This window comes from Poecilia reticulata, chromosome 7 (assembly GCF_904066995.2).
Source record: "Poecilia reticulata chromosome 7, P_reticulata-male-v2, whole genome shotgun sequence".
NCBI classification, from domain to species: domain Eukaryota; kingdom Metazoa; phylum Chordata; class Actinopteri; order Cyprinodontiformes; family Poeciliidae; genus Poecilia; species Poecilia reticulata.
This window is the reverse complement of record NC_088836.1, coordinates 4,000,588-4,027,258: the sequence shown is the minus strand read 5'-3', so window position 1 is coordinate 4,027,258 and position 26,671 is coordinate 4,000,588. Positions and strand designations below refer to the sequence as shown.

At 40.3% G+C, this 26,671-nt stretch overlaps 2 protein-coding genes and 1 long non-coding RNA gene across 3 annotated transcripts in view; 1 reads left to right on the top strand and 2 right to left on the bottom strand.

The window, feature by feature from the left end:
- LOC103466883 (uncharacterized) overlaps positions 1 to 16,241 on the top strand; it is a 60,520-nt gene extending 44,279 nt beyond the window's left edge. The window contains exon 4 of the long non-coding RNA XR_014088112.1: positions 16,117 to 16,241. This is a non-coding gene — a long non-coding RNA (uncharacterized LOC103466883). The remainder of the gene's footprint in view (positions 1 to 16,116) is intronic.
- LOC103466884 (keratin, type I cytoskeletal 18-like) lies at positions 14,617 to 17,939 on the bottom strand. Its single transcript, XM_008412775.2, has 7 exons — positions 17,447 to 17,939; positions 16,614 to 16,696; positions 16,376 to 16,532; positions 16,027 to 16,191; positions 15,788 to 15,913; positions 15,116 to 15,339; positions 14,617 to 14,787 (listed from the first exon to the last, which is right to left on the bottom strand). The coding sequence occupies exons 1-7, from the start codon at positions 17,849 to 17,851 to the stop codon at positions 14,664 to 14,666; spliced, it is 1,284 nt and encodes a 427-aa protein (XP_008410997.2). The 5' UTR covers positions 17,852 to 17,939; the 3' UTR covers positions 14,617 to 14,663.
- An 816-nt stretch (positions 17,940 to 18,755) lies between these two features.
- On the bottom strand, positions 18,756 to 25,367 carry krt18a.1 (keratin 18a, tandem duplicate 1). Its single transcript, XM_008412771.3, has 7 exons — positions 24,810 to 25,367; positions 22,574 to 22,656; positions 22,022 to 22,178; positions 20,048 to 20,212; positions 19,829 to 19,954; positions 19,406 to 19,626; positions 18,756 to 19,310 (listed from the first exon to the last, which is right to left on the bottom strand). Exons 1-7 carry the CDS (start codon positions 25,254 to 25,256, stop codon positions 19,196 to 19,198), a joined length of 1,314 nt encoding a protein of 437 aa, XP_008410993.1. The 5' UTR covers positions 25,257 to 25,367; the 3' UTR covers positions 18,756 to 19,195.
- Between the last annotated feature and the right edge of the window lie 1,304 nt (positions 25,368 to 26,671).

Below are 26,671 nucleotides of genomic sequence, written 5' to 3'. Positions count from 1 at the left end.
AAACAGTTCAAACATTTCAGTAGATCTTCACATTAATCTGATCTGAATGTCATACATGACAAACAACATGTTCTATGATCATCACTATTCTGCATTCTGTTACGCGCAAGAGAGAATAAAAACAAACATGGCGGACCATAATGAGGAGCTACGTTGTTAATGTGCTGACTCCACTCGGACAACTATTGTAAGATGCGCTCCAACGTTAGCATTCACGTTTTCTTCTGCAAACACTGAGCACTTCTTTTTTTTTTATTTTTATTGCTGTTGGCAAAACACTGAGCTTGCTCATTACCTATGACAGTGGTTCCCATACTTTTTCTTCTGCGTCCCCCCAGTGGTTCCCAAACTTTTTCTCCTGCTTTTTTGGGGGCAAAATGAATGTACGTAGCTGAACATAGACAACATCGGTAGCCTACAGACTACTTGTTAAGCTTAAGGTGCTGTATTGATATTAGCTAGCTAATCATCTTTTAGCTAACATTACCTGCATCCAGCAACTTTACGCAACTCAGTCGGTTAGTTTGGGGGAAAAACTGTGAAAGGTTCTTTGCGTTTTTGCTGGTTTGCTGCCATGATTCTAACACACACCTTCATCGCTCTGCACACCAGCAGCAGGTCTCCTTCACTGCCCCACAGGTGTAAACCCAGCGCGAGTGTCGTAGCGCTCATGTTGCGTTTAAAAGTGGCTCGGAAAAACAGGTTACCACATGTTAATAGCGGATGAAACCGTTTTTAACTGCTGATAAAAGTAACAGAGGACACAGATATGTTAAGTGTGGAAGCCCCTACTGTATCAAATTGACTTAGGAATAACAGAGAGTTGGCCATTCTAAGGTAAAAACCCAGTGCATACAGCGTTCATGTTTTTCTTTTTTTTTCCATCCAGACGGCTTCCTGCACCCCCCCTGCAATGGCACGGCGCCCCCTCTGACCTATGACATCACTGCGCCCTCTACTGTTTATGCGGGACAATTTCGGGTCATTTGCAGTTCACACTGTAGATCACATACAAGTCGCATATATTTGGAAATGTGAACGACCACATAAAAAAAACTCCATCGAATTTCACAAGAATAGGAATTGAGCATTAAAGCCTGCGTTGTGAACGTAGCCTAAAAGTCCTTACATGCACCCACTGGCTGTTTGATTAGGTACACCTCTTCAATTGCTTTTTAGCGCAAACTGTGAATCAGACACTCACATGGCAGTAATTCAGTGCTTTGACCATCTAGATGTGATAAAGGTTTCATTTCAAACCAAGCAGCAGAATGGAGTTAGAAAGGGATGGAAGGGGCTTTGAATGTGAAAACATGCTTCAGACTAGCTGCCCTAAATGTTTTAGAAGTTGCTTATCTACAGGGATCTTCACACACAACTATCTCTTGGGGTTACAGAGAATGTCTCACAGAATGTTATAACTGCCTTTATGGAAAATATGACTCACTGCCCAGGATGGAATCTCATTAACTAGTTGCATGACAGCTAAAAAGATGGTTTTCTATTGTTTATGTATTTAAGTCAGTCAGAAAAAATGGCAGCACTCTGCAGCTAATGGTGCAGAAGTTGGAATCTCATGTGCAACTAATGGTTAAATGTTTTTTTTCACTGTGTCTGGAATGCATTTGACAAATTTTAGTTAAAAATATAAACTATTCAGACCTGAGCTGTTATACTATTTATTGAACAGAGCTTCTTAAAATGCAATTTTTTATTCTATTTGTGAAAACACAGGGAAAAAAGGCAGACATCTCTGGCACTAAGAACGCCTTATTGACACTATTGAGATTTAGACAAACACATTTAACCCTAAAGATACAGGGTTGTGGTTCATTTAAAATTTGAGCTGCACACAATTTGTTTGTGGTGGACATGGATAACCTTGCCTCAATTAAATTTTGGCTGTGAATACAAATTAAAAACAGTGTTTATAGAAAAACATAAATGGGCTGGTTATTGTGGGAAATGAACCAGTGTTCTTATCTCCTTTCACAGACTTTTAAGAGAGATCTGTCATATCCCCTTTACATGGAAACGTAATGCATGAAATAATTACCATACGAGACACCACAAAATATTAACCAGAGATTTATTTTCTGTCGTAAATCAGACTGGTTCACATCTAACCTCTAGAGATAAATTCTCTTGGCTCCTCGTTCTCACTCTATACCTCAATTACACGGACTTGCGTTTCACATTGGGAAACCAGCCAAAGCTTTGTTAAGATTATGTTACACAGACCTTTTCACACGAGAGCAAAGAACTGGAGATTAAATGATGTGAACCCCCTGGCTTGTGTCTTTGAACTGTGTGAATATGATTGCGTGTCACTCCTACCGGGAGATGGTGTTATGACAGTTTCAGTGGAACTTTTAGAGCTCTGTTAAACACAGACCCTCCTTTTCCTGTGATGGAATTCCTCTCAACAAAAATAAAATTCCCAAACAATCCCTATAATTAGAGCTCCCCTCCTCTCTAATAGCACCCAACAGTAAGTGGATTATAGATTTGGAAACGATAATTAATAGGGAAGCAAAATCCCTGCTGAATGTACTTTGAGACAAATGTTATTATATGTTAAATATGTTCTTATTTCTTCAAGAAAATATGTATTTATTTTCTTTTTTTATTATGGGCATAAAAACCGTCTTACCATTTTACTAGAATGCTCACCAGAACACCTTTTCACACAATCATCAGAAATGTATAAACTACATACAATTAACTGGAGAACAAAGTACATTTTGTGGCAGTTTGTTTAGTAAGGGCTAAAAAGTGTGTAATAGAAGACTGTGATTGGCTACAAACGCCTCATACCGTCTCCCTCCTGACGTGTTTGTGGAGTTGATCAAATTGCTGTCTTTGCCTGAATTTATGCCACATATCACTATGTCATAATTTTATTTTCTTCTTACACTAGAGAAGACTTAAAAGAGAACAAAAGTCTTTTTCGAACATGCTAGGCTACATGGTGGTGGGTCATCTTCTCCATGGTTACTGATGATTATACCTTCATCATCATGCTATATTTGATTGCATCTTACTGAGCTTACTAACTTAAGTATATGATGTAAATTTCTTCTTCTTGTAAAGTGTTCACAGTGTATCAAATATACCAAGGGCTGCCAGTCCTTAGGATTGATGGCTGCTTTCCATCATCATCGTCGTTCTTGATCAAAAGGTTTACTATAAAATGTCAAGTTGGGTTTGCATCCTTGTCTGTTTGTGCACCCTATGATCATTTTTACAGTGAATCAACTAAATGACAGAGATATTATCCTACCTACTGTCTGTTTTATGACAAACTTTATAGAAGTTAATGTACACTCAGTATATGTTGATGTCTGTCATGGCAGAGTGGGCTGTTTTCTTAAGAGCGTGATGTCACAGTCAAACGGTCTATAGCAGGTTTTAGGAAAATACCTGGTGTTATTAGACAATTGTTAAATAAGGAGGCCCTGAAGGACCATTGTAAGGACCGATCTTTTATTTCTGACCAAACTTATCTCGTTTCATCCCAGAAGAAAACCTACAAAAGACTAGGGTGGAAGTTTCTCTTCCAGTGGGAGAAACACCCTAAATGTCCAATAAGAGAATACAATGAGGACAAATGGCCTCCACGCTTTTTTAATTTTTAAAAGAAATTTGAAACCATGTACCTGTCAACAATTATGCATTGCTTTATGTTGGCCTGTTATATAAGATTCCAATAAAATACAATGAATTTTGTGGGTTTGACATAAAAAGTAAGAAAGTTCAAGAGGGCTGAATGCTTTTCCAAAGCACTGCTGATTAGAGGTCTTGAAATGGCATTTTTCTGTATCTGAAGTAATTGTAAAATGTGTTTTTAATGATAGGCAGTGTACTCTTAGTCAATCTGATTTTAAACATGTCAAAACATAGAATGGTCGCTTTTAAACTAAAGCCAAAGAAGGATTTGCTCTGTAGTTTTTTTGCGTTCCACATGGTTTTCATTCACCAAGAGTTACTTTATTCTTACAATAAGACATAGTACATGCACATTTGTAAAAAGATTTCTTGTCAAAACTTTAAAGTTTAGTGTGAAAACCATCTGAACGAGCTCATGTAGTTTAATATGTTTCAGCCAAGAACAGAGCTGCTGTGTCTCACTTGCACTTTCAATCATTTACCCTCTGCTCTGGAATGTGAGCGGTTTATTCATTTAAGGAATGTCAAGGTTATTGAAACTGCTTCGGATAACAAGATTAAGGCCTCTGAAAGGAGAAACAATGGACTCTGGATGCCTTTAACCTGATGAACTCTGCTGCGGAGGCTCTTTCTGCAGGAGCTGGCCTATGCGGGATGAAAGTGCACCAGAGAGAGCCTCACCGCTGTATTTTTAGTACAGCATAGGCGGCAATCATCGTACTCCTTTGGGTGTGTGGCGCGCAGCTCTCTGGTCAACAAGTTCTTTTGGTTAGTTTCCACAGAAACCAGACGAATGAGTCAACTCAACAACTTCAGCCAATGAAGCCTTTCAGTTTGGGAAGCGAGCCCTGAATTTCCAGCTCGCTCCCCACGGAGCAGCTCTGGAAAAATGGAGAAGTAGGGTTTAGGGGAGGGAGCAAACGGTGGCTGCATGATGGCTGTGTTCCCAATTCTGGTCTTACTTAATCTCCCTTCTGCTCCTCCTTCTTCACCTCTTCTGCTCTCTGTTCTCCCACCAGTTTTTTGCCTCTGTTCATATGTCATTCACCCTTTCACCTTTTCTCTTCCCCTGCCTGTTATCTTCTTGCCCTCCTGGTCCCTTTGCCCCTTTGTAGTCATTTCCCATCCATAGCATCAAACACACCGGCAGATCAACAGAAGGGAAAACGTGTTTCTTCTCAGATGTAATTTCCAGTTAAATTTATTGAGCCATCACTGCTTGACAGTCTCACTTTATTGGATGATTCACTGTTTTAGTAAAACATTAACTCGTCGCTGTTTGGATTTTGATTTCAGGGTTTGATTAGGACCACTTCCTGTGTCCTGTCTGTTTCACATGTTTCCAGCATGAAGTGTTTGTTCTGGTAGTAAACGTCAAAATCTCCAGCAGCTTTCATCTCTTCACTCTTTCTTGTTTCTCTTGATCTCCACTTTATTCCTACACACATGCAGAACTGTAAAAAAGTAATTCCCATCATCTAGATTGACTTAGACTTGGTTTGATTAAGGTCAGAGTTCATGTTTCAACAATACGAAAGAGACCAGGCATCCATAGGAGAGTTCCCATGGCTGGTCTGACTCCAGTTTGACAGGAAACATCTTTTACTTTTTCAGAAAATATTTGTATGCTTCTGAGAAGTGGAACTTTTGGAAGAGTGTGCATTTTGGTAAATTAACAACACAGCAATTGTCAAACATGGTGGGGATGGTATGATGGGATTGTCTCAAGCAGGACAATGATCTAAAGAAGACCAATACGTCCACTTGTGACTATCTCAAACTTCAGTATTTGGAAATGTAGCCAACACGCTTCGTTCAGTTCATTGGTTGCCATTGCTAAAACTACAGACAGAATACAATTCTAAAAACAGCACAGAAAATTGACATCATTGTTCACAACTTCTTCTGCCTATGTCAGACTTCTCCAGTAGCTTGCCATCGTCACTGTGTGCATGACCATCTGTTAAGTTAACCTGAGAACAGGTTAACTTAACTGAAACAGTCGAAATGTGCAAGACGGCAAATGCTTTCCCCAGTGCTGTGCAGTGCCTCCATTCTGCAACCCATTATTTCCTTGTTTTGGCCTCACTGGGAGGAGGCTTAGTGAACTGGGAGCACTGGATAACTGACTGGACTGGACACACCCTCCAGATGTGTGGGGCAGAGGGAATCACAGGACGTTTTCTGTGTGTGAAAGTGGGAGATGATTCATTGTTTGTATGTGATGGAACTGTTTTATTGCGAAAAGGAAGAGGGATTTAAAACATTTTTTTTTTCTTCTTCTTTTTTATCGCAGGTCCCTGACCTGCTAAGATTGACTCATATGTGGCTTGGAGAAAGTTCTCAAACAGTTTACATTAACTCTTGACTTGTGTGATAACAACCACCAGGCTGTTCTTGTTAACATTAATTACAAGGTTTTTGTGAATGACGGCTCATGAAAGCTGCAGTCTGGCTGATGCAATTCAACTGCAACAAAGATATGTGGAGTTCATCTGTGTTTAACCTCACTTTGTGTGTGTGTGTGTGTGTGTGTGTGTGTGTGTGTGTGTGTGTGTGTGTGTGTGTGTGTGTGTGTGTCTGCACCATTTATCGGTGTCGCCATTCTTATAGATTGTCAGTTTAAATCAGTTTGAAACATTTTTTCTCTGTGTGGGAGACCGGTGGGGAGGATTTATCTCAGAGCAACGTCATCTCATTCCTGAACCAGTTACACATTTACTGATATTGTTACTTGAAGAATAGCTTTAGTGTGCCTGTACACAATGATATGCGCTGACACTGAAAAGTGATGCAATGCAAAAATTTGTGCATGGTCTTAAAAGTAATCCCTCTTGAATATTTTTCCCACTACTGCATATTAAAACCTTTTAACATATTTTATTGACATTTCATGAGATAGGCCAATGGACTTGTTAACTATATACCACATTATAATGTTATTCCCTCATGAAAAAAAGCCATACCTGAAGTGTTGCGTTGATTTATCACTTTCATAATAACTGACAATAACGTAGTTACTTGATTGTGCTATAAAACTGCAGAATGGCAAGAGGTACAGCCTTATCTACCTGACATGTTTTTTGACTTTGGGAAGAAACGAGTACCTAGAGAAAACTACAGAAGCACCAAGCTCCAAAACACCAATGTGAATAACTAGATTAATGTAGGGTTTTAAAAACCACCAGGAAGTAAAATGAGAATGAAGTAAGAAAAGTCAAGAGCCTCTTCTGAAGCCACTTTCAAACCAGGATTCAAACAAGTCATTCATGTATTGTTACGTGTTTTGTAGGAATCAGATAGTTTTACTCCAACCTCAAACATCCAGTAAACAAAAGGCCCTTTAAGTGGAGTTGAACTATGTAGTTCCTGAGATGCAGACACAAAAAAGTTGGGGAACTACTTCAATCAAGTCTCAAAAATGGTTCCTGGGGTCGAAAAAAATGCAAGGCCTCGCTTTGGGATAGAACTAGTAAAAGCATGGACCTTTATGTACTTAACAATGATTTAATTCACTGAGGAGAAAAAACGTGCATGGAATCATAATGACCTTTTTTTCTTTGGATCAAGTTTAAGACATAAAGGGAGTTACTGCCTGAAGCAAATCCACCCTCTCTGCAGAATAGAAAGGGAAAAGCTCCCTTTGAGGCCCACTGAGGGTACCAGGCTTGCATAGAGATCTGTACTTTGTTTTTCTCCTCCTGCCCCTAACAAACCCCTCATCTCTCCAGCATGAAATTCCTCTCTTTTCAGTTTTGCATCAACAGCATCTTATTGGGAGACCATAATATAAAGCATATGGATTCATGTGATAACAGAGCCCACTAAAAGTCATTTAGATAATCAGAAAAGACAGCTTTATGATCATTCCCATAACGGCATTAGGTGGAGCTGCTTTAAGGTCTCCCTATAGTGTACAGCCACAAATACTTTACCCAACTGGAACTGGAAAAGTAAGTGATTAGCAGAAGACTAAGTGCAGTAGTTTGTAAGTATAGTCATCATCTTCTATCCAAACATGTTCCCAGCCAATAAATTGTCCCTGTTTCTCTTCATCTGCATGAACAGCTGAGGCTCGCACCCAGGGTTATTTATGTCTTGATTCAGCTGAGGCTGAAAAGGGGTTATTTGTTTTGGACGGTTCACGGGGGTTTAGACTGACTGATATAAACTCAAATAAACAGAAAGCGACAAACAAGACCTCACTGACCGCCACCAGCATGGCATGGGAGTAAAGGGTGTTGGTCGATAATCAGACAAGGCATAGTACCAGAGGTCAGAGGGAATTTCTCAGAAGTAGAAAGAATTTCCTGAAGTCGGTGTTGACTTAGATGTGTAGAAGGAAAGGGAAGGGCACCAAAAACCAATTAGGGTGTATGGAGTGGACATTCCTTCTTGCATCCTCATTCTTGTTGCTTAGTTTGTGTTGACTTCAGCGATTCAAGTATTCAGTTCACATGACATTTTTAAGAAATGAAGATACTTTCCTCATTCACCCAACTTAACTTCTACATTTGGGAAACGGCACAGAAAAATAATGGATACATCTTGAATAGTCAGAGGTGTTTGGATTCAGGTGTTTTCCAGATTCACTCTACACTGATGTTACGTCCACCAGGCTCGTTTGATGGGGCAACATTAATGGAGACCACACAAGGATTTAATGTGTAAAAGAAAGAATTTATTAAGTTATATGAAAGAAATAACCCTGAAGAAAAAAGAAATGCCTGAAATAAGAAACCAAAATAGATTAGAGCAAAATCTATAAATAACCAGAAATGAGCGAATGCAAAACCTAACAAAACTCAACCAAAAGATACAAACCAAACCAAGTGGGGATCTGAGGAGAGGGAAGGGAAAAGCCTCCCCTCTGCTGTACGCCTAGCAGCTTTAAAGCTGCAGGACGCCAATCAGAGGAACACCCAACACCTGCAGGGCCTGACTGCAGAACCCTACAAGGAAAAAGAGGGCAGGGCCCACTGATGCCGTAACACCTTCCCCCTTAAAACAGAGGTTCCCACTAGGACCTCTGTAGACATTTTTTCCTGCTAGTCTGGTCCATCAATGGCACGAGACAATGCATCAGCCAGCACATTTTCAGTGCCTCGAATGTGCCGAATTTCAAGGTTGTAAGGCTGTAGAAATAAGGCCCATCGCATCAACCGCTGATTGGGGCTCTGTAAAGAGTGCAAAAAGGTCAAAGGGTTATGATCTGAATATACCACAACAGGAAATGCACCCCCACCCACATACACATCAAAGTGCTGCAGGGCCCAAATAAGGGCCAAGGCCTCTTTCTCAATGGTCGAATAATTAAGTTGATGTTGATTGAACTTCCTAGAAAAGAAACACACTGGATGGTCAATTCCTCCTTCGTCAGTCTGCAACAAAATGGCTCCTGCACCCACTTGACTTGCGTCAACCTGTACCTGGAATGGCCGGTCTAATCTTGGAGCAGACAAGACTGGTGCAGTGCTCAAGAGAAACTTGACATTTTCAAATGCCTTCTGACAAGCTGAGGACCACCTAAACTGGACTTTAGCCTTCAATAGGTCTGTTAATGGAGCCACTACAGTAGAAAAGTTCTCACAAAAGTTTCTATAGTAACCCACCATCCCCAGAAATCTCAGGCAAAGCTGAGTTGGTCGTTTACGGTCTGGGGTAGAAACCACATAGTCCTTTGGTGACACCCATCTCAACACAGAATACGGACCATAAAACTTTGCTTGAAACGGTGAACTCTGAATGGGAAGTAAGGCAAGCACCTTATCTCCTGGATGAAACACTCTATTTTCAGCTTTCTGGTCAAACCATCGCTTCATTTTCCTCTGAGCCTTTTTCAGATTCTCAGAAGCTAGTTTGCCAGCCAAGAAAAGTCTGCGACGAAAACCATTGATGTAGTCAAACAGGTTTGATGGTGGCTCAGACCTCTCCAAGTTGGTTTTTAAAATAGCAAGAGGACCACGCACATGATGTCCAAACACTAGTTCATTTGGACTGAACCCTGTGCTCTCTTGTACAACTTCACGAGCTGCCAGAAGTAGCCAAGGCAGACCTTCTTCCCAGTCTCTACTCAACTCTGTGCAGTATGCCCTCAACAAAGCCTTCAGGGTTTGGTGAAAACGCTCTAGTGCCCCCTGGCTTTGAGCATGATAGGCACTGCTCTGTTGATGGACTACACCTAGTTGTTTCAAAATCTCCCCAAACATGCGTGAGGTGAAATTGGTACCTCTGTCAGTCTGAATGGTCTTTGGGATTCCAAACACTGAAATAAAGTTAGACAAAGCTTTGACCACTGACTTTGTTGTAATGGTTTTCAGAGCATATGCTGCAGGATAACGAGTGCTTTTACACATAACTGTCAGTAAATACACTGATCCGGACTTTGAAGGACTCAGTGGGCCAACACAGTCAATGATCAAGTGTTCAAAAGGCTTATTAGCAGCAGGTATTGGAAAAAGTGGAGCTGGTTTCAACGTCTGATTAGGTTTTCCAGTTAGTTGACAAGTGTGACAGGTTTTCACAAACGCAGCAACATCTTTTTTCAGACGCGGCCAATAAAAATGATGTAAAACTCTATTATAAGTTTTATTGACTCCGAAATGACCAGACAATTCTCCATGAGCAGTTTTCAAAACAAGGTTTCTGAACTTGACTGGAACAACAACTTGATAAATTGGACCAACAATATCCCTGTCACTGTAGGGTAACCATTTACGTACCAACAGATCTGCTTGTAGAAAATACCCACATGACGTTTTTGTGTCCTGTTCAGCTGTCTGGACTTGGTCAAACAGGACAGCTAAGGTTGTGTCCTCCTGCTGGGCTGCAATCAACTCACTGAGTGACAAAGGAACAGGAAGAGTTGGCAAACAAGCAGTCTTCTCAACAGAACTAGGCTTACCAGACTCAACCTCCTTATCAGCCAAAGCACGAGTGATGGCACGAGTTACTGCACAAGCTGGAAACGCCTCAGGGAAGTCTTGAGCACATTTGTCTGACACGGAAACAGATGGAGACGCTCGGACCACTAGAGGAGGTGCAACATCTCGCCACACACGTCCACCTGCCAGATTGTTTCCTAAAATGAGAGACACCCCTTCCACAGGCAAAGAAGGACGAACACCTATCGTCACTTCTCCTTGTACCAGTTCTGACTGCAAATGGATCCTATGGAGAGGCACAGAGAAAGTTTCCATCCCAATACCTCTAATTAAGACACTACGACCAGTATCAGAACATGGAGAAAATGGCAAAATAGAATCCAAGATGAAAGATTCAGATGCTCCGGTGTCACGCAGAATCTTTACAGCCACTTTATTAGAACTTCCATTCAGCGTAACAAACCCATGTGTGATGAAAGGAGCGTAATCTTGTCCGACATCCTTCACAAAGTTCTGGGGATCTGAATCGGTCAGCTCTGAAAAAGATTGAAAGTCAAGTGGTGCAGCTAAGACAGTTGGTCTTACACTTTCAACTTTAGGTAGCGGTGTAGACTCCACTGAATGCAACTGTGTAACACTGGCTAAAGCCACAGGTTTTCGATGATCCCGTTTGCCCCTATTTGATTTAGTTTTGATATTCAGAGGACACTCATTTTTCCAGTGTCCCTTCTGGCGACAATAGTTACAAACCAAGTCTGCTTTAGATCTCAGTGTATGATCCAATCTATTTTTACCAGGAAACCGGTCATAATGAAATTCCTTAAGGCTGTGGTCACCTTTCAAATTAGAATCCCTCAAAGCTTTATGGGTCAGAACATACTCGTCTGCTAAGACAGCAGCTTTAGCAGCAGTTTTTACTTTATGTTCATTGATATATATAGCCACCCGTTCTGGAATAATGTTCTTGAACTGTTCCAACACCATCAAGTCACAAAGTGATTCAAAATCATCCACACCTTCAGCTGATAACCAACGAGAAAACTGGGTGTTTAGTTCTCTGACCAGATCCGTGTTTGACTGTTTTTCAGCTTTCCTGCAGCTCCTAAATTGTTGCCTGTAATGCTCAGGAACCAGTTCATAAGCTTTCAACACAGCTTTTTTTAACAGATGTGTATACCTTTCTTTCAGCTGAAGTTAATGAAACGTATGCTTCTTGGGCCTTACCCACAAGCACACTTTGCAGCAGCATGGAGCAATCTAGATCACTCCAGTCATTGTCCTCTGCCATGTCCTCAAACAAAGAGAAAAACACATCAGGATCTCTTTCATTAAACTTAGGCAACAGCTTCAACATGTTAACCAAGTTATGTCCAGAAAACCCATCACCACCTTGAGACAGATTAACAGATCCACCACTTAACCTGCCCTCAGACCTCAACTTCAGGCGCTCAGCTTCCAAAGATAATTTCTTCACCTCCAACTCATGTGCCAACCTCTTCTCTTCTTGTTCCTGTGCTAGCCGCTTTTCCTGTAAATCTAATTTTCTCTCCTCAAGCTCATGTGCTAGTCGTAATTTTTCTAACTCCAACTGCATTTCCATCTCAGTTTTATTCGACTGAAACTTTAATTGAGAAGCTTGAGACACTGTTGAGCTTGACAATTCATTTGGAGCACCAGTTAAAGAAACTGAACCGAGGGAAGTTTCATCTGTCACATCAGCATCTGAAAGAGAGACAGGAAAGACATTCAGTTTTATAAGTTCGTCTTTTAAAAAACTTCTTAGCGGAGGTAACCTTAATCCTTTTACATCTTCAAGATCAACTTTAAAGTGTTCAGCTACTTGACGAATCTGCTCCTTTGTAAGCTTTTCCAAGATTTCTAATGTTGGAGAAGACAAGAAAGAACTCACAACGTCCATCCTCAAACCAAACTAACCCAACAACCCCACTTTCAAAAAAAACAATACAGGTCAAAATATACCAAATTGTTTAAACAACCACAAGGAAGTGCATGACTGGCACAAACAAATGGCAAACCTCCATTTTCCTACCACTAACTAAGTGCCAAAAACCCTGACTAACCTTAGCCTAGTCTTCAGGCCTTCCTCCAAGAACCAAGTCACTTTAAGCACCAAGATACCGCTGGCAGCAAATCCCTCCAGGCCAAGACCTCTCAGGCAGCAAACCACGGCGGTGCCCTCAGCCCAGAGTCCAACCCAAAAATAACAAACCAAAACAACAAACAGGGTCATCTAAAATGAAGTTGCCACAAATAAATACCAGACAGCACTTACCTTTTTTCAAAACACAATCCTCTCTCCCCTACCAACAAAAATCCTCATGGACCTCCAGCAACAAACATATGAAACATCAAAAATTGTCCAAAATCTAGTAAGGTAAAATTCCTTAAACTAGCCAAATAACCTGCAGTACAGGAAAACCAAAGTCAGGGGCATGTAACTGCAACCTGAACTCACCAATGAGGCCAATCAAGCATAATTAGCTCCCACAATGGCAACCATGAAGGGACGAGCCCCCACAATGTTACGTCCACCAGGCTCGTTTGATGGGGCAACATTAATGGAGACCACACAAGGATTTAATGTGTAAAAGAAAGAATTTATTAAGTTATATGAAAGAAATAACCCTGAAGAAAAAAGAAATGCCTGAAATAAGAAACCAAAATAGATTAGAGCAAAATCTATAAATAACCAGAAATGAGCGAATGCAAAACCTAACAAAACTCAACCAAAAGATACAAACCAAACCAAGTGGGGATCTGAGGAGAGGGAAGGGAAAAGCCTCCCCTCTGCTGTACGCCTAGCAGCTTTAAAGCTGCAGGACGCCAATCAGAGGAACACCCAACACCTGCAGGGCCTGACTGCAGAACCCTACAAGGAAAAAGAGGGCAGGGCCCACTGATGCCGTAACAACTGAGCTGCAGCTAACACTAAAAACATTGTGTATTAAGCTTTCAGTGATAATTGGTATTATTTATGCATGTTGTTTGTTGCTATGGTTCCTTGCTTTAATGTTTTTCTCTTTCTGCATGTGTAGAAGAAGACTTTGAGTGTTGACTTGTAATTTCTCCAATCTTCTTTCGTTCCTCTTATCTCCTTTTCCTTTAAACTTTTCCCTCCTGACTTTTTTTCTGAGTCCATTATATTTTAAATAAACTCAAAGCAATATTTTACTTTTAGACAGCACACATAAAAAAAAAGTTAAAATAGCCAACTGTCCATCTACATATGGAAGACGTTCACTGTAGACATATCTCTATGATGGCCCAACATTAGAAACAATAGGTATGAACTTGTGAAGGTTCTGGACACCCAAAATAAGACCACATCAACCATTACATACTCATTGTTTGTACTCCTGCCAGGCAGACGTAATTATGAGACACTTTCCAATATCCAGTGTCATCCTGCACCATCTCTCAGCAACTGGTATCAGTGTCCCAGTACTGATGCCAGTTGCTGTGGAGTTAATGCAAATCAAATACAATTGCACTTGTTGATGGGTTACATGTCTGTAATCGCGATGTCTGCTTGTACTGAATGCCAAATGCTTTATTAACTGCCTGAGAACACCGACACGTATGCTCTAGATATGCCCACTCCTTTCAAATCAATCATTTACACAGTCCTCGCTGGTCTGCATAGCTAAATTACATTCCAGCCAGAACATCCTAAGGGTTTATGTTATGTTTTAATGTATGTATAATGAGGGAGTGAAAGCTTTTACATGTAGTTCTTAAAAAAGGTATTTCATAAAATAAAGAATGGAAGGGTTCAAGTCATACAGAAGAAGGGGAAAGACCATTGAAACTTTTTCTTTTATTCATAACAATTTTTTTCTAATAATTGTCTTGATGTTAATTAGTTTTCTTTATTTATTTTCGTTACCAACCAAACTCTGTCTGAACTTTAAGCTTTTTAGATCTTTAACACAAAAACATTGTCCTGCTTTTTGTGATAGACCAGCCCAAAGTAACACAAAGTGCTTTCAACACTGTGCTTTTAAAACTCATCAAAAGCACCACGAAGAAGTCACACACATGATTTGCAATTTTTACTTTCAGGTTTTATTCTTTCTGATGTTTTGGTTATTACAAGGTTTGTTCACTGGATTTAACATCCTTGCTTTCTGACACCACTTTCCCATCCACCAGAGTCTGAGTGACTGTCACCACTTTAGTCTGCATCTTCTTTTGCTCAAGGGCATCCTCCAGTCTGTTGGATTGAAAAAGAAGTGAAAAAATAGTTAGTCATAGTTTACAGCTAAATATGATGTTTTGATACTTTAAGGTAAAGGCAGCCTTGTTAAAATTCAACATCTGAAATGTTGCATTGACACAAAATAATCCCCTTTACTTTCCCTATCAGTGGTACTCCATCAGTCTTTGCATGAAGCTTATTTAAATTAGATTAGATTAGATATGCAAAATCATGTCTGGGGTGAACAAATGCTTGTTTTGTGTGGTTATTCACTCAATGCTTTCATCACCTGCACCTGGAGATGCACTTTTGCATCTTGCCCATTGTGTTTCTTCATACTCACTGTAAGTCAGCGCCTCCATCCAGCAGCCTCCTGTACTCGCCGATCTCAGCCTCCAGCTTCACCTTGATGTTTAGCAAGTTTTCGTACTCTCTTGAGTTTTGCTGGATGTCGGTGCGGATCTTAGCTAGCTCTTCCTGCAGCCTCAGGATGATTGTATTGTACTTCTCCACCTCCATGTTATACCGCATCTCAATGTCACGCAGGGTGGCCTCCAAGGCAGCTTTCTGTCAGAAAATGACATTTTTCAGCTTAGATTAGAAGAATATTACATGTTAAGGTTTGGTTGGTGCAGTGAAACATTTAACTTGCTTTAAAATGGTACCACTGGGTAATAAAATCAGTATTTTGATTTCTCAAAAGTTTTATGGTTGGAGCTAGTCACCACAACCTCTCACCCTAGTTTTGAATTTTTATTTAGATAAATGTTAAATTCTGGTTTCAGACAATCTGACAGAGACACTTTTTTGAATAGATCAAATGATCTCTGTTTACCTTCCAAAACTGTTAAAACCTTTTTAAGGAGCATATCCTCCCTTTATACTGTAGGTCCAATACATTTGTACATTCAGTAGTTTGTCAATATTATTTCAAAATTCTCTTATGTGAATAATATTATGTGAAATCTCATTACATGATGGCATCATAAGAGTGAGGATTCCATAAAGTGATTACCAAACTGAGCGCAGATTGAAGTTCAATGTCCAAGGCTTGTTGTCTCCTCCTAGTTTCGCTCACGGTTGTCGTGGCCTCCTTCAGAGCTGTCGAGCTCTCAGTCACCTGGACCTGCACCTCTGTGATCTTAATACAAAATAGAATAAATGTAGTTTCTACAAGTAATACTTCAGAAATACATGATTCATAACTTAAAATCTGACGTCAATTTATAGCTTCAAAGCTTAATTGTGTTGTACCTGAGATTCATGCCATGCTTTGAGTTCTTCCTGGTTCTTGAGTGCTATCCTCTCATACTTCTCTCTCATTTCCTCCATTATTCTGGCCAGGTCGTGGCCTTTAGGAGCATCAACATCCACACGGACGCCAGCCTGTGCAATCTGGCCACGCAATTCAGCGACATCCTGTTGGGGAGGAAATAGTCAGGGAGTGATTTCCTGAAAGGTTAGACAGGTCATCCTATGCAAAGAAGTTAAGAAGCAAGCGATTTGGCAAGAATGTTGGTTCTTTTGAACGTGAGTGATGGAACTGAAACAGAAACTTTCCTTGAACAGTTGTTCTCATGTCAGTACTCATAAAAGCACTTACATCTGCATGGTTCTTCTTCAAGGTGATCAGCTCTTCTTTTAGAGACTCAATGTCCCCTTCGAGATGCAAACGTGCGACATTAGTGTCATCCAGAAGCTTCCTGAGTCTGGCAACGTCAGCCTCCACAGTCTGCCTCATGGACAGCTCATACTCCATCCTGTGAATGCATCCCTTATGTCAGACAGGTTCGTGATGACTGGAATAAACCTTCATTTTGAAACCAACATTAAATACTCACTTGACTCTGAAGTCATCTGACGCCAGTCGTGCATTGTCAACAGCAATTGCAAGATGGGCGTTGCCTTTGAGCATTTCAAAGATCTGAAAGGTTTGAAGAAAATAAAATTATTTTATTTATAATGGAATTGTTTTTTCCAATGATTTTTATGTATTTTCAGTTTTCAAGTAACTTCCATCACAAAATGTAGCTGAATTATGTCGAGTCAATCGCTGACCTATAATAGGCAATAAACTTTGGTTGCCACAAGGTTTATCATCAGACTGAGGTCGTAAATGTTTACAAATCAGTGCAGATAACCAGAGCCTTTGTAGTGTAGAAGGTGTAAAGTGACTTAGCCACAATTGACTGTTGCCTAAGCCTGAAAAGACATTTACAAGGTTTCTCATGAAGTACATCTAAATAGACATTTCGGTGTGTTATCTTGCCATAATAACTAACTTCAGTTGTTAAAATAAAACACTGAAGCTCTTAAAGCTCAGTCCGGATGACTGATATACTGGAGAACTGCCTTTAATGCAACTCCTCTCTTGACTGTCGACTATAGGAGCTAGGTTCCACCAAACAGAATAACATTTACCGAAAATATATAGATGAATGGATGGAGTGTTATGTTGCTTTTGTTATTTTGTGCTATGACATAGAACCCTGTCATTTTGAGTAATTTATCTGATAGAGGCCTGGGGAGTGTCTTCTGATCAGAACAATGACCTACTGAGTAAACCTTATAAAACACCCATGTAAAGAGGTGTTTTACATGGGTATAGAGGGCTAAAATGTTACATAAAAGTGTGAGCTATCCATTGGTTATTGTGATGAAGCTTTTTGCTCACCTTGCCTTTCAGCTCCGCGATGATGGCATAGTACTTGCTATAGTCGCGTCCTTCCAAAGGCCCTCTCTTCTCAATAACCTCCCTGATCTTGATCTCCAGACTTTTGTTGGCCTTCTCTAGATTCCTAACCGTCTCCAGGTAGCTGGCAAGACGGTCATTCAGATGTTGCATGGCAATCTTTTCATTTCCAATTGCCAAGGTTCCAGAGCCTGACTCAGAGGATTGGTAGTCGTACCCCCCACCGAAGCCGCTGCCAACCCGAGTGGAATATGAAGCGGTGGAGATCCTGGTTCCATGACCCCCAGCGCCTCCGCTCACGCTGTAGGCATACCCTGACGCCGGTCTGCCAGAGGCACTGGAGTACCCAAGATTTTGGGAGGACTGGCGTCTATACAGAGACTCCATGGCTGAGAGAAGTTTGCCTATCAATCAAAGGGAATATTGACACAGGTTGGAACAGACGAGCTGGCAGCTGAGAGTGGAGAACAAAGGAAGTGTTTGGGGGTCTTATATATATCACTGAATACCTGTACTCCGCCCTGCCACTCCTCTTCTATCTTTATTACCTTTTTACCTTTGTTAGACTTTGCCCCTTTCAGGCAATATATCTATAAAAGACTAAATATGTGCTGACTTTTTATGTGTAGTAAAGAAATTGTATCCATGGAAACTGGGAGACAACAGGAAGTGAGTCTCGCATGTCGAAATTAATGCCACAAATAATGTTCAGGGTACCAAATGTGTGTATTTTTACCATCTGAAAGCAATAAATTACTCACATTTGAGGAACAACTTGTAAATTCATCAGTTGCTTTAGTAAATGTTTTTTCTTTTTTTCCATCTGTAAGAAACTGGCTTGAAACAGAATGCCCTATTCATTTGGGAGAGAACAGATCAAGGCTAGCATGATTTGCACTAGCAGGGCCTTTTTATTCAAAATGAAAGTGGAAGAGTTTATTCTGGCAGGACGTTCTACTAACAGGCCAAAAACAACACCAGACGGCTCGAAGGGCCCGTCGTTACCCAAATGTCTGTTCTCCACTTTGGAGGCTTAAAAGTTCATAAAAGTTAACCTTCCTGCAATTGTGCGATTTTTATTTTTGCAGTATGAATCTCCACAGAATTGTTCTTATGGAACATAAATGCAGAGATCATTAGTGAACAAAGTGAAGGATATGATGCTTATCATACAGAAACTCTAGGAGGCCCATTTTTTTTTATTACTTTCGCTGTTTGCTTACAATTGTAACTCCAAGCAAAAGATCCTTTGATGATAGTGTGGAAGAAATAACACAGTTTGACATTCAGATTTTTCTCAAAAGGGCTTTATTGAAATGTTTAATCACCACAGAGCAGCAGGCAGACCAAATTGGGAAAAAGGAAAACCAAAGACAAAAACATGTGTTTTGAAATTGCTTTTAATTGAACTCTTCAATTTGACATTTTTCTCAATTTGTTTGTTTCTTGATAGATTGACAAAATCTTGTGAACTGTTTTAAACATCTAAAGGATGACAAACAATGACATAAATAAACCAAGACTAAATAAATAATGGATGATTTTGTTTTCCTCTCATCCAATTTCCATCAGCCTCTGCAACAACTGTTTGACCAGGGAGTGAAGTTTAACAAAGAGCTTCAGATCTTATGAGTATCTCTTTGATTATAAAATTTGATACATTTATAAAAACAAATACTTTGCTAACTGTTTTCTTGTTTTAGTGTTGGGCGTTTCAGTCGCATTGTGTGATTAAAGGTCCTTCGTTTCTGTGCTGGAGGAGACCACTTTCCCGTCCACCAGGGTCTGTGTGACGGTCATTACTTTGGTCTTGGTCATTTTCTGCTCTTCTAAGGCATCCTGAAGCCTAGAGGAAACATCAAATTGCCGTTAGTCTCTACAAATTAGTTGAAGTAGGGTTTTTAGACCCTACTTTTAGGTTTGCGCAAAACTTTTACTCACTTGAAGTCTCCCCCGTCCAGCAGCCGCCTGTATGTTGCAATCTCTGCCTCCAGCTTCATCTTTGTGTTCAGCAGGGCCTCATAATCCTGTGATTGCAGCTGGATCTGGTTCCTCAGCTGTGTGAGCTCCGCCTCCAGGCTCAAGAGAACAGCATTAAGGGACTGTACCTCCATGTTGTAGCGCAACTCTGTGTCCCTCAGCGTACCCTCCAGAGAGATTTTCTGTAAGGACAATGAAAGGTTTAAAAGGGTTTACACGTTTACAGCTTACTCTGCAGTGACGGTGATCATCAGAGTTTAAAACTTGTGTCAACAACGTAAAGGTGAGCAACCTGAAGAGAGTGTGCTGACTTGGACATTGTTGTGAGGGAGGACAAGCTTGTGTTGAGGTAAATGAAGTATGTGCTGACTGCAGGCTTCTTACCAGGCTCTTCTGTGACTCCAGTTCAATCTCCAGGGTTTGTATCTGTCTGCGCAAGTCGTTCACCTCTGTCTGGGCACCCTTGAGGGCCTCTGTGCTCTGTGTCACCTGTGTCTGAACTTCTACAATCTGAAATTAAAAGATGTGTTAATCACTTCATCATTGAAAAAAGGAGAAAAGCTTTCTTGAGTGAAGGCAGCTTTTTTTTTTTTTTCCATTTACCTGAGATTCATGCCACACTTTGAGGTCCTCCTGGTTCTGCTTTGCCATCTTTTCGTACTTAGCCCTAATTTCTGCCATGATCTGGGCCAGATCTTGACCCTTTGGAGCGTCGACATCTACGTGAACACCAGACTGGGCTATTTGGTTACGAAGCTCCATGACTTCCTAAAAGAAACAAAAATGGACACAAGTATGATTAGTAAACCCTAGGACTGTAATAATAAGACCAGCTCACAAACCAATACTTGATGTGAATAGGACAAGATTCTAGCAATATTTCGGGGAAAATTGAACATCTTTATATTTTTAACAAACAATATAATGCCTAATTCAGGTGACGGAGACTCAGATAATAGGAGTTCCAGTGATTAATGGTTCAAACCTCCTCTCTGTCCTTCTTGTCATTGTGTCCTTGGGGAAGACAGTTCACCCATTTTGCCTGCTGGTGGTGGTCAAAGGGCCCTGCGGTTGTATGGTGAGCTACAATGTAGCTACAAGGTAACTTTCCATAATAAGTGTGTAAATGAGTGAATGACTGAATGTAGTGTGAAGCAGAGTCCTCTGACCTGATAAAGCGCTACACAAGTACCATTTGCCATAGTTTATGCCTTCTTGTTTGCTCAACTATTCACCAAGCAAAATATCCTGAATGTAATGTACCTGCTCTGTAGGATCAGTTAGATTTTCCAGTCCAGATATTTGTGAATAGGTTAATATATTAAAGGTTTTATGATTCTCCAGTGGTATTTTAGAAAATGTGAAAGATTCCGTTCAGTGTAGAGTTTTTCAGTTCAAATCAAATCAGATTTTAGGAGATTGAATGAAGTCCAGACTCAAAAAAACCCTCAAAGAACATTGAAGTTGCATTCATTGTTGTCAGTATGAGATACACAGGTGGGATTTTAGTGGCAAGTAGCCCATAGCCAATTCATTGTCACAATATAAATGCTAATATCAAGAACTTCTAAAGACCTACCACCTGCTGAGGTGGTGAAGTGAAAGGCTTCGTTCAAGGCTAATAATGTCACCAGGATTTTATTGTTCAACTCAAGACAACTCAAGTACTGCTTCTTCTCTTTCTACAAAATTAGAGTTTTCTGAGTTTAGAGATTTCTGCAGTAGAAATCCAGGTACACCAGCTTAAATCAAACATATTTACCCTCAGGGCACCTAGTAATGGCTTAAATGTAGTAAGAAGATTACTAAGAACAAAATTATATACCTACAAAAACATGAGGGCAATGCACCACACAGACATCACTTTAATAGCAAATATCCAGGCTTTTTTTTTTTTAGATCTACTAGTTTTATGTTTTGCTTGGTTTCTTTTTCATTTCTTTTAACCAAGAGTTATTTTCATTTTTGATCTTGTTTGGCTTCTCAAAAATGCACAAACAAATCAATATTTAACATACTGCAAAGCAAGCACAATGGATGACTGGTGAACTATGACCTGTCTGTGACTCCTGGCCTCCTCTAAGCCATAATCATATGCTATGGCCAGATAAATATACAGGAGCCATATCTAAATCTTTGTCTGGGTACGTAAATAGTTAGTTTAATACTTTCCTCAGTAAACAAATGTCTGTGTTTTGGCTTCTCTGCTCGAATCCCAATCATTTTAATTCTGCGGTGCTGTCTGTTTCCAAGTATGGACTGTAAGGAATTTTATGAGGTGGCTTCCCACAGAATTCACACACAGATATTTTAGATGTCTTAGTGTATTTAAACGTGGAGTTTTCTCACGCCTGTTTTTAAGAACGCCCTGCAGTCCGATAAGCTGACCAAAAGACATCTCTGTGTGCTGTAGGTAAATAGCTACAGCAGGAGTTATTAAGATGAGCTTGTTTGCAAATACTTATCCAGATACCTCAAGGGTGTGGACCTTTGCTCAAGTGTTTTCAGGAGTATTACTTGAAGTATGTTTGTGCAGTGCAAGTAGCATAACTAGAATAGTGTTGGCTTTAAACTCACATTTTCATGGTTCTTTTTGAGGTGGATGAGCTCTTCTTTCAGGGCTTCGATCTCACTCTCCAGGTTCATGCGGCTCAGGTTGGTGTCATCGATGAGTTTCCTCAGACCGACGATATCGGCCTCCACAGACTGACGAATGGCCAGCTCAGACTCGTATCTGAAAAATGCACAACCACAAACGGCATATCGGATAACAAATTGTCATCAGGAATATCTTGTGTTATGGAACGCTGTCATGTAGTCAAGGATCAAATCTCTTTTGTGTTTGTTTCTTTAGTACTGAATGTACACAAATTTTCGAGGTCAGCATTCAATTCTGCTGCCGCTAGCCAGCTGTGTTTGCTTACGTCTATGACACAACTGTAGCGTCTCCACCGCTTATGATGCAAGGGTACTGATTTATGACTACGAAACAATTAACTGCCTCCTTAGATCATGACAGGATTTATTCATTGCACTACCCAGACCCATTCTGTAGTAAAACAGGGTGTGTGCCCACAGATGTCTGCCTTTGTGTTTTACAATATTAGCAGCATAGCAGGCGGGTCTTACTTTACTCTGAAGTCATCGGCTGCCAGACGAGCATTGTCGATGTTGAGAACCAGTCGGGCATTGTCGGTGGTCGCATCAAAAATCTGGAAAATGTTAACAAAACAAATCTTAATACATCTTGGAGTTAAAGAAATAAGACTCCAAAAAAAAAAAAAAAAAAAACCCAGATACCACTTATCCTATTCAGCACAATAATCTGATTTGTAGGTACTTTTTCATTTTGCATAAATGTTAATCTGAAACTAGCTAAGCTAAGCCAACCTAAGGACTGATTAAAGTTAAAAAGTATTACACCTACTCGGAGCTAACCTAATGCTAGGAGGAGACTTACAACTAACTTAGATAAAATTGCTAAATAACGTCTTAGGGCTTTAACTAACATTGGTAGGAAAATAGCTAAGCTAGCTTGTTTTAAGCAAACCACGGCTGGCAGTAGCAGCACTCAAGTAGCTAAACAACACATTTTTTTAAATGGTCTTGCAATATTTCTTTGATAATTGCTTTTGAAAATAGTATTAAAACCTTAAAGTATTCTGACTAGAAGCTTAGCTTAGAAGGTAATGTAAAAAAAAAAAGGTTTTACTGGTTCTGTACATTTATGGTAAGCCAGGCTAGATACCTGCTGGGAGTAGCAACAGAAGCTGCTAAATATTAAACATGAGACACATTTTTACAACTGTACTGGTTGAAATATTGAAAACTTAAAAATATATTCTGACACATCAAACAAAACATCAACTTTAAACTAAAGGATCATAAAATTTGCTTATTTCATATACCTACAAGGGGATTAGGGAGAAAATGTCACTGCCTGTTGGTACATTCAGGGGCAGTGAGAGTTAACCACTTTTAAAACCAGATGGTTTGCTTTAGCAGTCACGGTAAGGCTGATAAGGCTGGCATGAACAGCAGGTAGGCATCCAGGTGACAAAGTCCATGAGCCAATAAAAAACTGCCAGGCAGCTCTTCTGCTCCGGAAAGCAGGATCTATCCTGTTAACATTTGCATGACCCAGGTGGTGATTTGGTGGTTGTGTGTGCGTGGGTGTGTGCGTGTGTGGGGGTGTGTGTGTGTGTGTGTATGTGTGTGTGTGCGCGCGCACGTGCATGTGTGGGTGTGTGTGCTTGTCCAGTCTTGTGATTGTGCGTGTATGTGGGTTTCTCCATGGATAGTTGACTTTGTGTGTTGGTCTGGTTTAGCTTCGCTGTGACAGTCACTGTTTTCTCAGATAAGACTGAGGTGGGAGGGCACTAACTGAGCAATTTTCTGTTTTAAGCATGACAAAAAAATAGCCAACCCTTACCCCCCAATGTTTGTTTATATAAACTTTGCTCCCTTTGCATTTGTAAAACAAACCCACTTTAATAAGGTATTTCCTGTTATGTGATTTGAAAGATAAACCCCTTTATATCATTTTTGCTTCAGGTTTAAGAAAAATAAATTCCATTTCTGCTGACCTTGATGCTTCTGGACTGCTGCTCAAAGGGTTAGAACAAACATACTTTTTGAGTTTCCCAATACTGAAAGAACCTAGCCAATACAAATGTAATCGTTTCATTAGATAAAAAATTCCTTTGACTCATTCTAACGCATTTTGATCTATTTTTATAGAATATGAGATAAACATCTGTGAACCAACTACTTCAAGCTCATTACTCATTTGAGTGACAGACTTATTAGTAAGATCTTAGGCCGGCACACAGAAGATTCAGAGATTATCATCTCTTGACATTCTCTTTTCTGTGTGATCTGCCTTTTTTCTGCTATTGTTCAGCTAGATACAATGAAAGAAAATGATAGTTGAAACTGTAATGAATGGGTCTGGAAGTTGACTTTTAAAGTTGGACTTTTTCCACTTTTGTTATACTTTGGTTTCCTGTCTGTGCGATCACTGACGCTGTTACATTCCTCCTCCATACTGTTTCCGGAGGAGACTTTGGGCCCCTCTGGCATGCAGCGTAGGAATTTATTTTTAAAAAATGCCTTGACGCTTGTAGAAATAAGAAACCAGAGCTGTTCAGTAGTTTTATCACATTTGTAATGTTAGATCTTGGAATTTTTACTGTACTCTTTAGTCTTGATTGATTTCTTCATCCCAACTCCTTCATTTCTCCAACATCTCATTGTGGTTCTCCTCTTTCACTCTAGCAATCCATCACATATTTTCTTTTCAGCACTTCTTAATAAACACATCCCCATGTCTGCCCATTTCATCCCTCCACCTTTTCCTCCTTACCTTCTTCCTCAGGTCATCAATGATGGGCTGGTATTTGCTGTAGTCTCTGAAGTCAGGTCCGCTCTTCTCCAGGGCCTCTTTGATCTTTATCTCCAGCTTGTGGTTGGCCTTCTCCAGGTTCCTCACCGTCTCCAGGTAGCTCGCCAGTCGGTCATTCAGGTTCTGCATGGCGAACTTCTCATTGCCCATGATGTCTGCGCTGTTTCCGCTCACCTGGACGCTGCTGGAGAACCCCCCTGCCCCGGCGCCGCCTCCCGTCCCGGCTCCCATCCCGGTTCCCAGGGAGCTTCTGTAGCTGGAGGACACGCTGATGCGGGAGCCGCCAGCACCGCCATGGATGGACTGGGCCTTGTAGACGGGAGCGGAGGTGCGGGTGATGGACATGGCAGGGGCCCTGCTGCTGGTAGAGGAGCGCATGGAGTATGCAGTTTGCCTGGTAGTTTGCATGGTTGCTCTAGAGTGCTGAGACTCAGTGAGACAGACTGTGAGTCAAAGAGAGAGAGAGGCTGAGCGGGCAGAAATTGGAGCTCACAGACAAGCGGCAGGAGGAGAGGGGGAAGCCTTTAGAATATATAAGCGCGTGGACCAACAGGTCCGCCCCTCAGTCCACCCCTTAATGTCTCCTCCCTGTTTTCCAAACAGAGGTACTCAAAACCACATCATTACACTTCTCAGCTCTCCTGAGGGATGTGAAGGAAAGTTTTGTAGGAAATAATTGACTATAATGGTTGGACATTTAGTGCAAAAAAATAAAATAAATTCAACGCTTGTTTTAGTTTATTTAATCATTATTGATTTAGAAAGAATTTTAACATGATTGATGCCTTCTCATAATGGCAAGCATTGTACCACTTACAGATGTGAATATAGAAAATGCTAAAATTAAGAAAAAATGTTAACAAGTTAACATGAATGGTAATTTGTTGGATGATGCTATCAATGAGTATAAAATTAAGTTCATACTTCTACACTGCAAAATCACAAAATTATGCCAAGCATTTTGGGTTTAGTGCAAATAACTTAGTTTTGTCTTATTTCAAGTGTATTAACTCACAAGCAACTTTTCAGCAAGATATGAGTTTATTTTAAGTCAATTATTCCTTAGTACTGATGAAAAATGACTAGTTCCATTGGGATAATATTGGAGAAATATCTAGTTATAAGTGACCTAATCTAATACTTTTTCTCTTTATATAATTTAGTTTACTTTTGTATAAACTACTTCCAATAAGGTCAAACTCAAACCACTGACACATTTAACTCACTTTAAAAAGGTTTTACTTAACTCGCTAACTAAGAACAACCATGTTGGTGTTATTACAGTGTAATGTCACACATCCTCCACCCTAATTTTAGATCATTTTAGGGAATTTTACTCGCCTAATTTCATCACCCCACACAGTGGACTGGATGAGGTCATGTCACTCATGGTGAGACAACTATTTCAACTGAAACAAGCAATTACTCTACATGTCATCAACTGGTTTATACTTATCTCTTACTGCGACATCTTAAACTGTCTGAAGAATTGCATCATGTCTGACAAATTAATACAACATAAACTGTAATGTGTGTTTGAAGCATAGCTTTGTTCCAGATGTTATGTGCCACACTGTTTGTTGTCTGTCTCTCAGAGCCGGATGCCTGTCCGTTTGCCCCCCACCCCCTTTCCATAAAGGATACGGTCAAACAAAGGAACAATTCCACAGACTGTTAGTAGATACCTGAGAACAATGACTTTCTACAGCAGTAAACATATTTCAGGGGCCCTCCTGTTGCTTTTTAACACAAGCACATTCCAAGGACTCACTAAACTACTTTGCCTGTAACAAAGATTAAAATCTGATGTGTTTTGGGGGGTT